Source organism: Dreissena polymorpha, chromosome 13 (assembly GCF_020536995.1).
Source record: "Dreissena polymorpha isolate Duluth1 chromosome 13, UMN_Dpol_1.0, whole genome shotgun sequence".
Lineage (NCBI taxonomy): Eukaryota > Metazoa > Mollusca > Bivalvia > Myida > Dreissenidae > Dreissena > Dreissena polymorpha.
The window spans coordinates 49,660,792-49,673,863 of NC_068367.1; the positions used below are offsets into that span (position 1 = coordinate 49,660,792).

Consider the following 13,072-nt stretch of genomic DNA (forward strand, 5'->3'; position numbering starts at 1 on the left):
AATGCATCTGCGTAAAGTGTCATCCCAGATTAGCCTGTGCAGTCCGCACAGGCTTATCAGGGACAACACTTTCCGCTTTTATGGTATTTTTAGTTTCAAGGAAGTCCCTCCTTACCGAAAATCAACTTTAGGAAAGTGTCGTCCCTGATTAGCCTGTGCAGACTGCACAGGCTGATCTGGGATGACACTTTACACACACGTAATAAGCACAGTTTTCTCAGAACGCGACTCAAATGTTTTTACATCATAGGGCCATTGAACTATCAAACATGTGAGTAACCAGACTTAAAACTTAATTCAAGTTCTCAGTGACTAACCAGCAATGATCTGTAAAGAGAAAGGAATAAAAATATATTACACACTTTCTGAAAAGAACAGTCTTTGTTGCAAGCATAATACTGTTGGAGTTCTACACATATTAACATCATTTGAACACAAAAAGGCATTCAGCTAAAAAAAGTAAAAACTTAACAGTTGACAAAAATATCCACTTTAATGCTTAGCTACTTATGGGCCAACATCTGACAGCCCATCAGATGACTGTTGTGGTGCAAAACGGATAAAGGGCGGGCTATTTCTGTGAAAAACACACCATTATTATGATCATAAAAACTTTTTTGACCAAGATTGTTTAAGCAAATTACATGGTACTGCTGTTAATATATGAATCCGGAAAAGAAAACATTTGGAAAAACCCACTAATCTGCTGGTACAATTTAAGCTGACCCATTTATAATACTTTGAAAAACACACACTAAATCAACAATTATTATTTAAATCAAGCTCATTCAAATAATAATGGACCATTGTTTGAACCATGGGATTAGTGGGGTTTTCTAAACTCTTTTTACCAACATAAGTCTAATAAAGCCTTGTGTAGCTGCAGGGGAGGCTGAGGCAATACGCCTGTGACAGTTGCATGGAGATACTATTGCAGCTAAATCTTGACATGGCCAAATAATTGTGACGTGTTCTGATAAAATTTGGCTGAATGCATGTGCGTAATGTGTCGTCCCAGATAAGCCTGTGCAGTCTGCACAGGCTAATCAGGGACGACACTTTCTGCCTACACTTAATTTTCGGTAAGGATGGACTTCCTTGAAACAAAAAATACCATAAAAGCAGAAAGTGTCGTCCCTGATTAGCCTGTGCAGACTGCACAGGCTAATCTGGGACGACACATTACGCACATGCATTATGCCCAGTTTTCTCAGAACATGTCTCAATTGTTCTGCTAGCTCTCACCTGCGGAAGTCCAGGAGAGCCTTGATGGAGGTCGGGATGCCGAGGTCGGGCCAGGTCAAGAAATTGAACTGGGTCACGGTACGCGTCTCTCCGGTCTGGAGGTTCTTCAGGTAGAAACTTCTTACCAGGTAATCCTCACACCAGATGTGCTCTGAGACAAGGTGCACCTGGGTACGTATAAATCATAGCAGAGAATTTAACCCATTTATGTCTAGCGTCTACAAAAAAGGCCTTGGCAAACAGTGTAGACCCTGATGAGACGCCACATGATGTGGCGTCTCATCAGGGTCTATGCTGTTTGCTCAAAGGAATACCTGTAAGAAATATTCTAAATATAGAAATAAATATACTAGACATCCCTAATTTTGGAAATAAATTTATCCAATTTAGAAGGATGGGGGAGTCCACTAGGCCTAAATGGGTTAAAGGTTGAATTTCCATTGGCAATATTGGACAATACCTAAGGATAAAATAATTACTAGAAATAGAAAATAATAGGTAAGGAGGTTATGTGTTGGTTTCAGTAAAATATTGCTCACCTGAGATTAAGGGACCACAATGATGAGTAATAATTAAGGGTGGCAACGAAAAGCATAATTGCTTTATGAAAATTTGGTCAGCAACGAACAGCATAATTGGTATTTGAAGATTTGGTCGGCAACAAATAGTATAATTGGTATTTGAAGATTTGGTCGGCAACAAATAGAATATTTTGTATTTGAAGATTTGGTCATCAAAGTATAATGTGAAAAGTTGAATATTCAAGCGTCTGTATCAAAATATAAAAGTTTTTTAATACTTTTTTATTGAACATTGCTTTTACAAAAATAAATTTTTTGTAAGTTAACCCATTTATGCCTAGCGTCTAGAAAAAAGGCCTAGGCAAACAGCTTAGCCCCAGATGAGACCCCGCATGATGGGGTGTCTCATCTGGGTCTGCGCTGTTTGCTAAAAGGAATTTCTGTAAGAAATATTCTAAATATAGAAATAAATTTACTATAAATCCCTAATTTTGGAAATAAATTGATCCAATTTAGAAGGATGGGAGAGTCCACTAGGCATTAATGGGTTAATCATGCAATTTAGAAGAACAAAGTAAAATACATTATGTAGACTTATTTATTGTTAAAAAAAAATAAACATAAACACACAACCCCACTGCAACACTTTGCAGACCATAAACTTAGATCACTAAAATTACTCGACACTGGATGGAACATGTTCTTATATAATATTGCAATTCGGGTCACATGAGATTCTGTTTGACAGTTTAAGGTTTAAACTTTTTTATTTTAGCTCTATTGATGGAAAAAATATAATAATCTGCATCTTCATTATATGGCTCTCTATAGATACAAAGTTTTTATATATAACTTATAATAAGTACTTTTTGTGTTTTCGCAGAAACACTGATGGACCATGGGTAAATCTACAGCGCCCTATGGTTACACCAGTAGGGGACTCATTGTTATTCTTTAAAAAAAAAGGAAAAGATTTTATACAGCAAAAAAGCATTCAAAGATTTTGAATAATTGAATATATGTTGCCATCTTCAGCAATAATGTAATAATTTTAAGAAATAAGGTCAGAAGTTAATCAATACCAATAATATGACCTGTTCTTTGAAAGTGGATGGAAACAGCTAAGCAGAAGTGTTATATATAGAATAAAATGTAATAATTCACTATACAAATGACTGGTCCATTTGTGCGAATGTTTTCTATGAAGACTGGCAAAATAAAATATTTATATTTTATTGTCATCATCCCAATTGTCTATAGCATATTAATCATAACCAAAAAAAAGTAAGTGTCATACCTGATTAGCCTGTGCGGACTGCATAGGCTAATCTGGGACCATACTTTATGCACAGTCATTAAACCCCAGGCTTAAATGTCTGATACCTCATAGATGTGGTAGAGGTCGCTGCCCTCCTCCGGCCAGTATCGGTGGCATTTAGCCTCGCCGGTCTCCGTCAGTTTGGTCAGCATCACTATCACCACGCTTCCCTGCTCCCACACCATCTGAATCACAATTAGTGACGATATGAGTAGGGGGACACATGAAATAGAACTTTAACCCTTCCAGCGCTGGAACCGAATTTTGAAGGCCTTTGCAAACAGTTTGGCTCCAGATGAGACGCCACAGAACATGGCGTCTCATCAGGATCCAAACTGTTTGCCATTCTGATAGTATTCTTTGGAAAAAAAACGAAGAAAATGCTAATTTTAGAAATTCAGCAGAAGACAATTTAGCAGACGACACATTTCCCAGCATGCAAAGGGTTAACCACTCATATATACATAATTTCATGTGTGCAGTCCTTAATAAAAATCAAATAAAATTCACAACATCTTGTTATGGATTAAAGTTTTCAGGGCTTAATCTCTAACCCTGAGAGGTGAAAGCTTGTAACTTTCCGAGGTGTAAGGTCATAACTGTGTGTGGTGAAAGGTCTTGACTGTAAGAGGTGAATGGTTGTTAATTTCATAGGTGTAAGATTGATACTGTCAGAGGTGTAAAGTCATATTTGTCAGCAGTGTAAGGTCATAACTGTCAGAGGTGAAAGGTCGTAACTGTTAGAGGTGTAAGCTCATAACTGTCAGAGGTGAAAGGGAGTAAATGTCAGAGACACAAGGTCATAACTGTCAGAGGTGAAAGGGATTTACTATCATAGGTAAAAGGGAGTAACTGTCAGAGGTTAAAGGGAGTAACTGTCAGAGGTGAAAGGGATTCACTGTCAGAGGTGAAAGGGAGTGACTGTCAGAGGTGAAAGGTTGTAACTGTCAGAGGTGAAAGGGATTAACTGTCAGAGGTGAAAGGGAATAACTGTGAGGTGAAAGGGAGTAATTTTCAGAGGTGAAAGGAAGAAATTTTCAGAGGTGAAAGGGAGTAACTGTCAGAGGTGAAAGAGAAAGGGAGTAACTGTCAGTGGTGAAAGGGAGTAACTGTCAGAGGTGAAGTGTTGTTACTGTCAGAGGTGCAAAGTTGTAACTGTCAGAAGTGAAATTAGAATGGAGTAACTGACAGAGGTGAACTGTCAGAGTTGAAAGGTGGTAACAGTCAGCGATGAAAGGGAGTAACTGTCGAAAGTGAAAGGGAGTAACTGTTATAGGTGAAAGGGAGTAACTGTCAGATGTGAAAGGGAGTAACTGTCAGAGGTGAAAGGTCGTAACTTCCAGAGGTGAAAGGGAGTAACTGTCAGAGGTGCAAGGGATTACTTGTCAGAGATGAAGGGAGTAACTCTCAGAGGTGAAAGGGAGTAACTGTCAGATGTGAACTGTCAGAGGTTAAAGGGAGTAACATTCAGAGGTGAAAGGGAGTCTTTTTGTTTTTTTTTAATTCTCAGCGGTGAAAGGGAGTAACTGTCAGAGGTGAAAGGGAGTAACTGTCAGAGGTGAATGGTCATCACTGTCAGAGATGTAAGGTCGTCATTGTCAGAGGTGAAAGGTCGTCAATGTCAGAGGTGAAAGGGGGTCACTGTCAGAGGTGAAAGGTCGTCACTGTCAGAGGTGAAAGGGAGTAACTGTCAGAGATTAAAGAAAGTAATGGTCAGACGTGAAGGGGAGTAACTATCATAGGTAAAAGGGAGTAAGTATAGTTGTAAGGGTGTAACTGTAGGTGAAAAGGTTTCATTACCTAAAATAAATTTCTACCCTATTAATTTTAGACCATGTTTACTTGAGAACCAGTACTGGTTGTTTATTTTGTAGTGTTTATACCCAATCTTCACAGTGAGTTTGACAAAGTTACCCCTCTTATGTAACCTTGTTTCATGCTTGTTTTTTTCTAGATTAATTTACTTTTTTTAGATGTCTCTGTGTTATTGCTGTTTTTCCAACAAAGACTTAAGAGTGACATTATATTTACTTCAAATCAGTTTGAGGAGTTCAAAATGTATTTCTGAAGAAATATAAATGATAAAAACTAGCAAACATGTATTCCTATCTCCATAGTTGACATTAAATCAGACTCAATTATAGGCCCAATTTAGTCAGAAAATAACCACATTTTCCAACCTTTCCATGAAATAAATTAGCTTAATTCATGTTTAGAAATCCCAAACAAAAATATTTATCAGTAGGTCCTGCTTTACAGCCTAGTTTTAAAATGTCCCTTTAAACAAATCAATACTTTATAGTTTCCGATAGTTATCTGGAAGCTTGCAGTTGAAAGGTTTCATCTGATTCTGTCAGAGAAATTAATGGGAATGTATATTGAAATGAATTGTGATAAAATAAAACAAGACTAAGCTACACGACTTCATCATTGTTCAGCAAAATTTGTATTAAAACCATAGAAATATGATGCTGCAGTTATTCAACAATTTCTTGAAATATGTACTTTTGTTTGCAAGGGTCATTTCAGCTGACTGCTCTAATATAGAAAAGTTTAAACATTTAATTATACAAAAAGCTTACTTGTTTTTTTTATTATAAAATATATATATATATAAACAAAAAAAGGAATTGCCACAAGATAATGCTGTCAAGTATATTTTTTGTTTCACCCATCCAAAAATTTCATTAAGTATGCTTGCCACAAGTTATATAAGTTACAAAATTATTTTCAAAACAATAAGTTCAGAAATGACCATTTTTAGTGTCTGATTATAGCTTTAAAACTAACAGAGAAAACTGCACATAAAGAAAAACCCAATTTTAGGTCAAACGTCTGCACAGGCTAATCAGAGACAACACTTCCACACATGAATTAAGCCCTAATTTCCCAGAACAAGGCTCCTGTATATAACAACACTAAAGCGTTGACCATACCTGCCAGAAGTCTGCCACGGTGTGGGGAAGAGGTCCCTGGGTGGCCACGTAGGCAGGGTTACGAGGGTCATGGTCCGTCTGCAAGGGAGATAAACGTGTTAGACTGTGGCCAGGGCACGTATTCACTAAACAATTCTTAGACTTAAGTCTAAGAATACAGAATATTCCTTACAGAATATTCTTTCAGTTTGAATATTCAATAATTGAAAAATTATTAGTCAAACTTGGCACTAACCACCTCTATTCATATAGTTATTCATGAAATGACATCATCACCAAAGAAAACCTGTATTTATTGAAAGGCTTGACACATTTTTCTTTGGTTGGTGAATACCAGTCTTGGTACCAATGATGTCAACTTGAAAAACATGGCACTCTAAAAACAAAGATTCGAACTGTAGGTTGTCTCAGCAGTGTGGGATAACCACTGACACTGCATTTAGTAATATGTAGCAAGTTGTAAATATTAACAATTGGACACAGGGTTCTTGCTTGTTTCTGTACCAAAATGTTAATGAAATTCTTAGTCGAAAAAGAGGCATAAGTGTTGTTATTTTATGTAGGTCAATAAAAATCACTCATATACAACTCTATTCTAGAATGTTTGCTGAATGTTGAAAGGTTTAGGACAACTTTCATGGACGAATTTGAATATTGTCTACAGACAGATGTCCGTGGTGGTTCCACTGCAGCCCATTTTACTTCTTATTGGTGGGTGTAATTAACATATTCTGAAAATTGCAAGAGTAAAAAATATAATGTTATAAGATGGATTTTATCCCACTTTTACAGGGAATTTGGTTGATTAAAGCCCCGTTGATTAAATATCATCTATAATCAACGGCAGGAAATGACGTCAATATTTTGACGAAATGACGTCATAAATCCAGCGAAATTATCCAGTCAAACTAATTTTGTTAAAACAAAAAGGTTTACAAAATAAAAAGTGGGATAAATAGAATAATAGATTAGTGTTGATTATAGATCAGGTTTATCATGCTCGGCACGAAAACGAAAAAGCACTCGCCAAGGCTCGTGCTTTTTGTTTTCTAAGCCTCGCATGATAAACCTGATCTATAATGGACACTAACCTATTATTCTCTATGTAATCTGATAGATTGGTGGTATTGGTTATAGGTTCTACCTGAACATTGTAATGTGATAGATTGGTGGTATTGGTTATAGTATAGATTCTACCTGATAGATTGTTGGTATTGGCTATAGTATAGGTTCTACCTGATAGATTGTTGGTATTGGCTATAGTATAGGTTCTACCTGATAGATTGTTGGTATTGGCTATGGTATAGGTTCTACCTGATAGATTGTTGGTATTGGCTATAGTATAGGTTCTACCTGATAGATTGTTGGTATTGGCTATAGTATAGGTTCTACCTGATAGATTGTTGGTATTGGCTATAGTATAGGTTCTACCTGATAGATTGTTGGTATTGGTTATAGTATAGGTTCTACCTGATAGATTGTTGGTATTGGTTATAGTATCGGTTCTACCTGATAGATTGTTGGTATTGGCTTTAGTATAGGTTTTCTCTGATAGATTGTTGGTATTGGCTATAGTATAGGTTCTACCTGATAGATTGTTGGTATTGGCTATAGTATAGGTTCTACCTGATAGATTGTTGGTATTGGCTATAGTATAGGTTCTACCTGATAGATTGTTGGTATTGGCTATAGTATAGGTTCTACCTGATAGATTGTTGGTATTGGCTATAGTATAGGTTCTACCTGATAGATTGTTGGTATTGGCTATAGTATAGGTTCTACCTGATAGATTGTTGGTATTGGCTATAGTATAGGTTCTACCTGATAGATTGGTGGTATTGGCTATAGTATAGGTTCTCTCTGATAGATTGGTGGTATTGGCTATAGTATAGGTTTTCTCTGATAGATTGTTGGTATTGGCTATAGTATAGGTTCTACCTGATAGATTGTTGGTATTGGCTATAGTATAGGTTCTACCTGATAGATTGTTGGTATTGGCTATAGTATAGGTTATACCTGATAGATTGTTGGTATTGGCTATAGTATAGGTTCTACCTGATAGATTGTTGGTATTGGCTATAGTATAGGTTCTACTTGATAGATTGGTGGTATTGGCTATAGTATAGGTTCTCTCTGATAGATTGGTGGTATTGGCTATAGTATAGGTTTTCTCTGATAGATTGTTGGTATTGGCTATAGTATAGGTTCTACCTGATAGATTGTTGGTATTGGCTATAGTATAGGTTCTACCTGATAGATTGTTGGTATTGGCTATAGTATAGGTTCTACCTGATAGATTGTTGGTATTGGCTATAGTATAGGTTCTACCTGATAGATTGTTGGTATTGGCTATAGCATAGGTTCTACCTGATAGATTGTTGGTATTGGCTATAGTATAGGTTCTACCTGATAGATTGTTGGTATTGGCTTTAGTATAGGTTCTACCTGATAGATTGTTGGTATTGGCTATAGTATAGGTTCTACCTGATAGATTGTTGGTATTGGCTATAGTATAGGTTCTACCTGATAGATTGTTGGTATTGGCTATAGTATAGGTTCTACCTGATAGATTGGTGGTATTGGCTATAGTATAGGTTCTCTCTGATAAATTGGTGGTGTTGGCTATAGTATAGGTTTTCTCTGATAGATTGTTGGTATTGGCTATAGTATAGGTTCTACCTGATAGATTGTTGGTATTGGCTATAGTATAGGTTTTACCTGATAGATTGTTGGTATTGGCTATAGTATAGGTTCTACCTGATAGATTGGTGGTATTGGCTATAGTATAGGTTCTACCTGATAGATTGTTGGTATTGGCTATAGTATAGGTTCTACCTGATAGATTGTTGGTATTGGCTATAGTATAGATTCTACCTGATAGATTGTTGGTATTGGCTATAGTATAGGTTCTACCTGATAGATTGTTGGTATTGGCTATAGTATAGGTTCTACCTGATAGATTGTTGGTATTGGTAATAGTATAGGTTCTACCTGATAGATTGTTGGTATTGGCTGTAGTATAGGTTCTCCCTGATAGATTGTTGGTATTGGCTATAGTATAGGTTCTACCTGATAGATTGGTGGTATTGGTTATAGTATAGGTTCTACCTGATAGATTGTTGGTATGGGTTATAGAATAGGTTCTACCTGATAGATTGGTGGTATTGGTTATAGTATAGGTTCTACCTGATAGATTGTTGGTATTGGTTATAGTATAGGTTCAACCTGATAGATTGGTGGTATTGGTTACAGTATAGGTTCTACCTGATAGATTGTTGGTAATGGTTATAGTATAGGTTCTACCTGATAGATTGGTGGTATTGGTTAAAGTATAGGTTCTACCTGATAGATTGGTGGTATTGGTTATAGTATAGGTTCTACCTGATAGATTGTTGGTATTGGTTATAGTAAAGGTTCTACCTGATAGATTGGTGGTATTGGTTATAGTATAGGTTCTACCTGATAGATTGGTGGTATTGGTTATAGTATAGGTTCTACCTGATAGATTGGTGGTATTGGTTATAGTATAAGTTCTACCTGATAGATTGGTGGTATTGGTTATAGTACAGGTTCTACCTGATAGATTGGTGGTATTGGTTATAGTATAAGTTCTACCTGATAGATTGTTGGTATTGGTTATAGTATAAGTTCTACCTGATAGATTGGTGGTATCGGTTATAGTATAAGTTCTACCTGATAGATTGGTGGTATTGATTATAGTATAAGTTCTACCTGATAGATTGGTGGTATTGGTTATAGTATAAGTTCTACCTGATAGATTGTTGGTATTGGTTTTAGTATTGGTTCTACCTGATAGATTGGTGGTATTGGTTATAGTATAAGTTCTACCTGATAGATTGGTGGTATTGGTTATAGTATCGGTTCTACCTGATAGATTGGTGGTATTGGTTATAGTATAAGTTCTACCTGATAGATTGTGGGTATTGGTTATAGTATAAGTTCTACCTGATAGATTGGTGGTATTGGTTATAGTATAAGTTCTACCTGATAGATTGGTGGTATATGTTATAGTATAAGTTCTACCTGATAGATTGGTGGTATTGGTTATAGTATAAGTTCTACCTGATAGATTGGTGGTATTGGTTATAGTATAGGTTCTACCTGATAGATTGGTGGTATTGGTTATAGTATAAGTTTTACCTGATAGATTGGTGGTATTGGTTATAGTATAAGTTCTACCTGATAGATTGTTGGTATTGGTTATAATATAGGTTCTACCTGATAGATTGTTGGTATTGGCTATAGTATTGGTTCTACCTGATAGATTGGTGGTATTGGTTATAGTATAAGTTCTACCTGATAGATTGTTGGTATTGGCTATAGTATAGGTTCTACCTGATAGATTGGTGGTATTGGCTATAGTATTGGTTCTACCTGATAGATTGGTGGTATTGGTTATAGTATAAGTTCTACCTGATAGATTGGTGGTATTGGTTATAGTATAAGTTCTACCTGATAGATTGGTGGTATTGGCTATAGTATTGGTTCTACCTGATAGATTGGTGGTATTGGTTATAGTATAGGTTCTACCTGATAGATTGGTGGTATTGGTTATAGTATAAGTTCTACCTGATAGATTGGTGGTATTGGTTATAGTATAAGTTCTACCTGATAGATTGGTGGTATTGGTTATAGTATAAGTTTTACCTGATAGATTGGTGGTATTGGTTATAGTATAAGTTCTACCTGATAGATTGGTGGTATTGGTTATAGTATAAGTTCTACCTGATAGATTGGTGGTATTGGTTATAGTATTGGTTCTACCTGATAGATTGGTGGTATTGGTTATAGTATAAGTTCTACCTGATAGATTGTTGGTATTGGCTATAGTATAGGTTCTACCTGATAGATTGGTGGTATTGGTTATAGAATAGGTTCTACCTGATAGATTGGTGGTATTGGTTATAGTATAGGTTCTACCTGATAGATTGTTGGTATTGGTTATAGTATAAGTTCTACCTGATAGATTGGTGGTATTGGTTATAGTATAAGTTCTACCTGATAGATTGGTGGTATTGGTTATAGTATAAGTTCTACCTGATAGATTGTTGGTATTGGCTATAGTATAGGTTCTACCTGATAGATTGGTGGTATTGGTTATAGAATAGGTTTTACCTGATAGATTGTTGGTATTGGTTATAGTATAGGTTCTACCTGATAGATTGTTGGTATTGGTTATAGTATAAGTTCTACCTGATAGATTGGTGGTATTGGTTATAGTATAAGTTCTACCTGATAGATTGGTGGTATTGGTTATAGTATAAGTTCTACCTGATAGATTGGTGGTATTGGTTATAGTATAGGTTCTACCTGATAGATTGGTGGTATTGGTTATAGTATAAGTTCTACCTGATAGATTGTTGGTATTGGTTATAGTATAAGTTCTACCTGATAGATTGGTGGTATTGGTTATAGTATAGGTTCTACCTGATAGATTGGTGGTATTGGTTATAGTATAAGTTCTACCTGATAGATTGGTGTATTGGTTTATAGTATAAGTTCTACCTGATAGATTGGTGGTATTGGTTATAGTATAGGTTCTACCTGATAGATTGGTGGTATTGGTATATAGTATAGGTTCTACCTGATAGATTGGTTGGTATTGGTTATAGTATAGGTTCTACCTGATAGATTGGTGGTATTGGTTTATAGTATAAGGTTCTACCTGATAGATTGTTGGTATTGGTTATAGTATAGGTTTCTACCTGATAGATTGTGGTATTGGCTATAGTATAGGTTCTACCTGATAGATTGGTGGTATTGGCTAAGTATAGGTTCTACCTGATAGATTGGTGGTATTGGCTATAGTATAGGTTCTACCTGATAGATGGTGGTATTGGCTATAGTATAGGTTCTACCTGATAGATTGGTGGTATTGGCTATAGTATAGTTCTACCTGATAGAGTGGTGGTATTGGCTATAGTATAGGTTCTACCTGATAGATTGGTGGTATTGGCTAAAGTATAGGTTCTACCTGATAGATTGGTGGTATTGGCTATAGTATAGGTTCTACCTGATAGATTGGTGGTATTGGTTATAGTATAAGTTCTACCTGATAGATTGTTGGTATTGGTTATAGTTTAGGTTCTACCTGATAGATTGGTGGTATTGGCTATAGTATAGGTTCTACCTGATAGATTGGTGGTATTGGCTATAGTATAGGTTCTACCTGATAGATTGTTGGTATTGGCTATAGTATAGGTTCTACCTGATAGATTGGTGGTATTGGTTATAGTATAAGTTCTACCTGATAGATTGTTGGTATTGGTTATAGTATAGGTTCTACCTGATAGATTGGTGGTATTGGCTATAGTATAGGTTCTACCTGATAGATTGGTGTTATTGGCTATAGTATAGGTTCTACCTGATAGATTGGTGGTATTGGCTATAGTATAGGTTCTACCTGATAGATTGGTGGTATTGGCTATAGTATAGGTTCTACCTGATAGATTGGTGGTATTGGCTATAGTATAGGTTCTACCTGATAGATTGGTGGTATTGGCTATAGTATAGGTTCTACCTGATAGATTGGTGGTATTGGCTATAGTATAGGTTCTACCTGATAGATTGGTGGTATTGGCTATAGTAAAGGTTCTACCTGATAGATTGGTGGTATTGGCTATAGTAAAGGTTCTACCTGATAGATTGGTGGTATTGGCTATAGTATAGGTTCTACCTGATAGATTGGTGGTATTGGCTATAGTAAAGGTTCTACCTGATAGATTGGTGGTATTGGCTATAGTAAAGGTTCTACCTGATAGATTGTTGGTATTGGTTATAGTATAGGTTTCTACCTGATAGATTGGTGGTATTGGCTATAGTATAGGTTATACCTGATAGATTGGTGGTATTGGCTATAGTAAAGGTTCTACCTGATAGATTGTTGGTATTGGCTATAGTAAAGGTTCTACCTGATAGATTGGTGGTATTGGCTATAGTAAAGGTTCTACCTGATAGATTGTTGGTATTGGTTATAGTATAGGTTCTACCTGATAGATTGGTGGTATTGGCTATAGTATAGGTTATACCTG

General features: G+C 36.1%; 1 protein-coding gene across 3 annotated transcripts in view; it reads right to left on the bottom strand.

Moving 5' to 3' along the window:
- The window catches only part of LOC127855320 (receptor-type tyrosine-protein phosphatase N2-like), a 266,493-nt gene that overhangs the window by 21,155 nt on the left and 232,266 nt on the right, over positions 1-13,072 (bottom strand). For all 3 annotated transcript variants that reach the window (XM_052390790.1, XM_052390792.1, XM_052390791.1), the window contains exons 16-18: positions 6,021-6,098; positions 3,150-3,269; positions 1,246-1,412 (exon numbers count right to left, since the gene is read on the bottom strand). In XM_052390790.1, the coding sequence (XP_052246750.1) occupies positions 1,246-1,412; positions 3,150-3,269; positions 6,021-6,098 (365 nt within the window). The remainder of the gene's footprint in view (positions 1-1,245; positions 1,413-3,149; positions 3,270-6,020; positions 6,099-13,072) is intronic.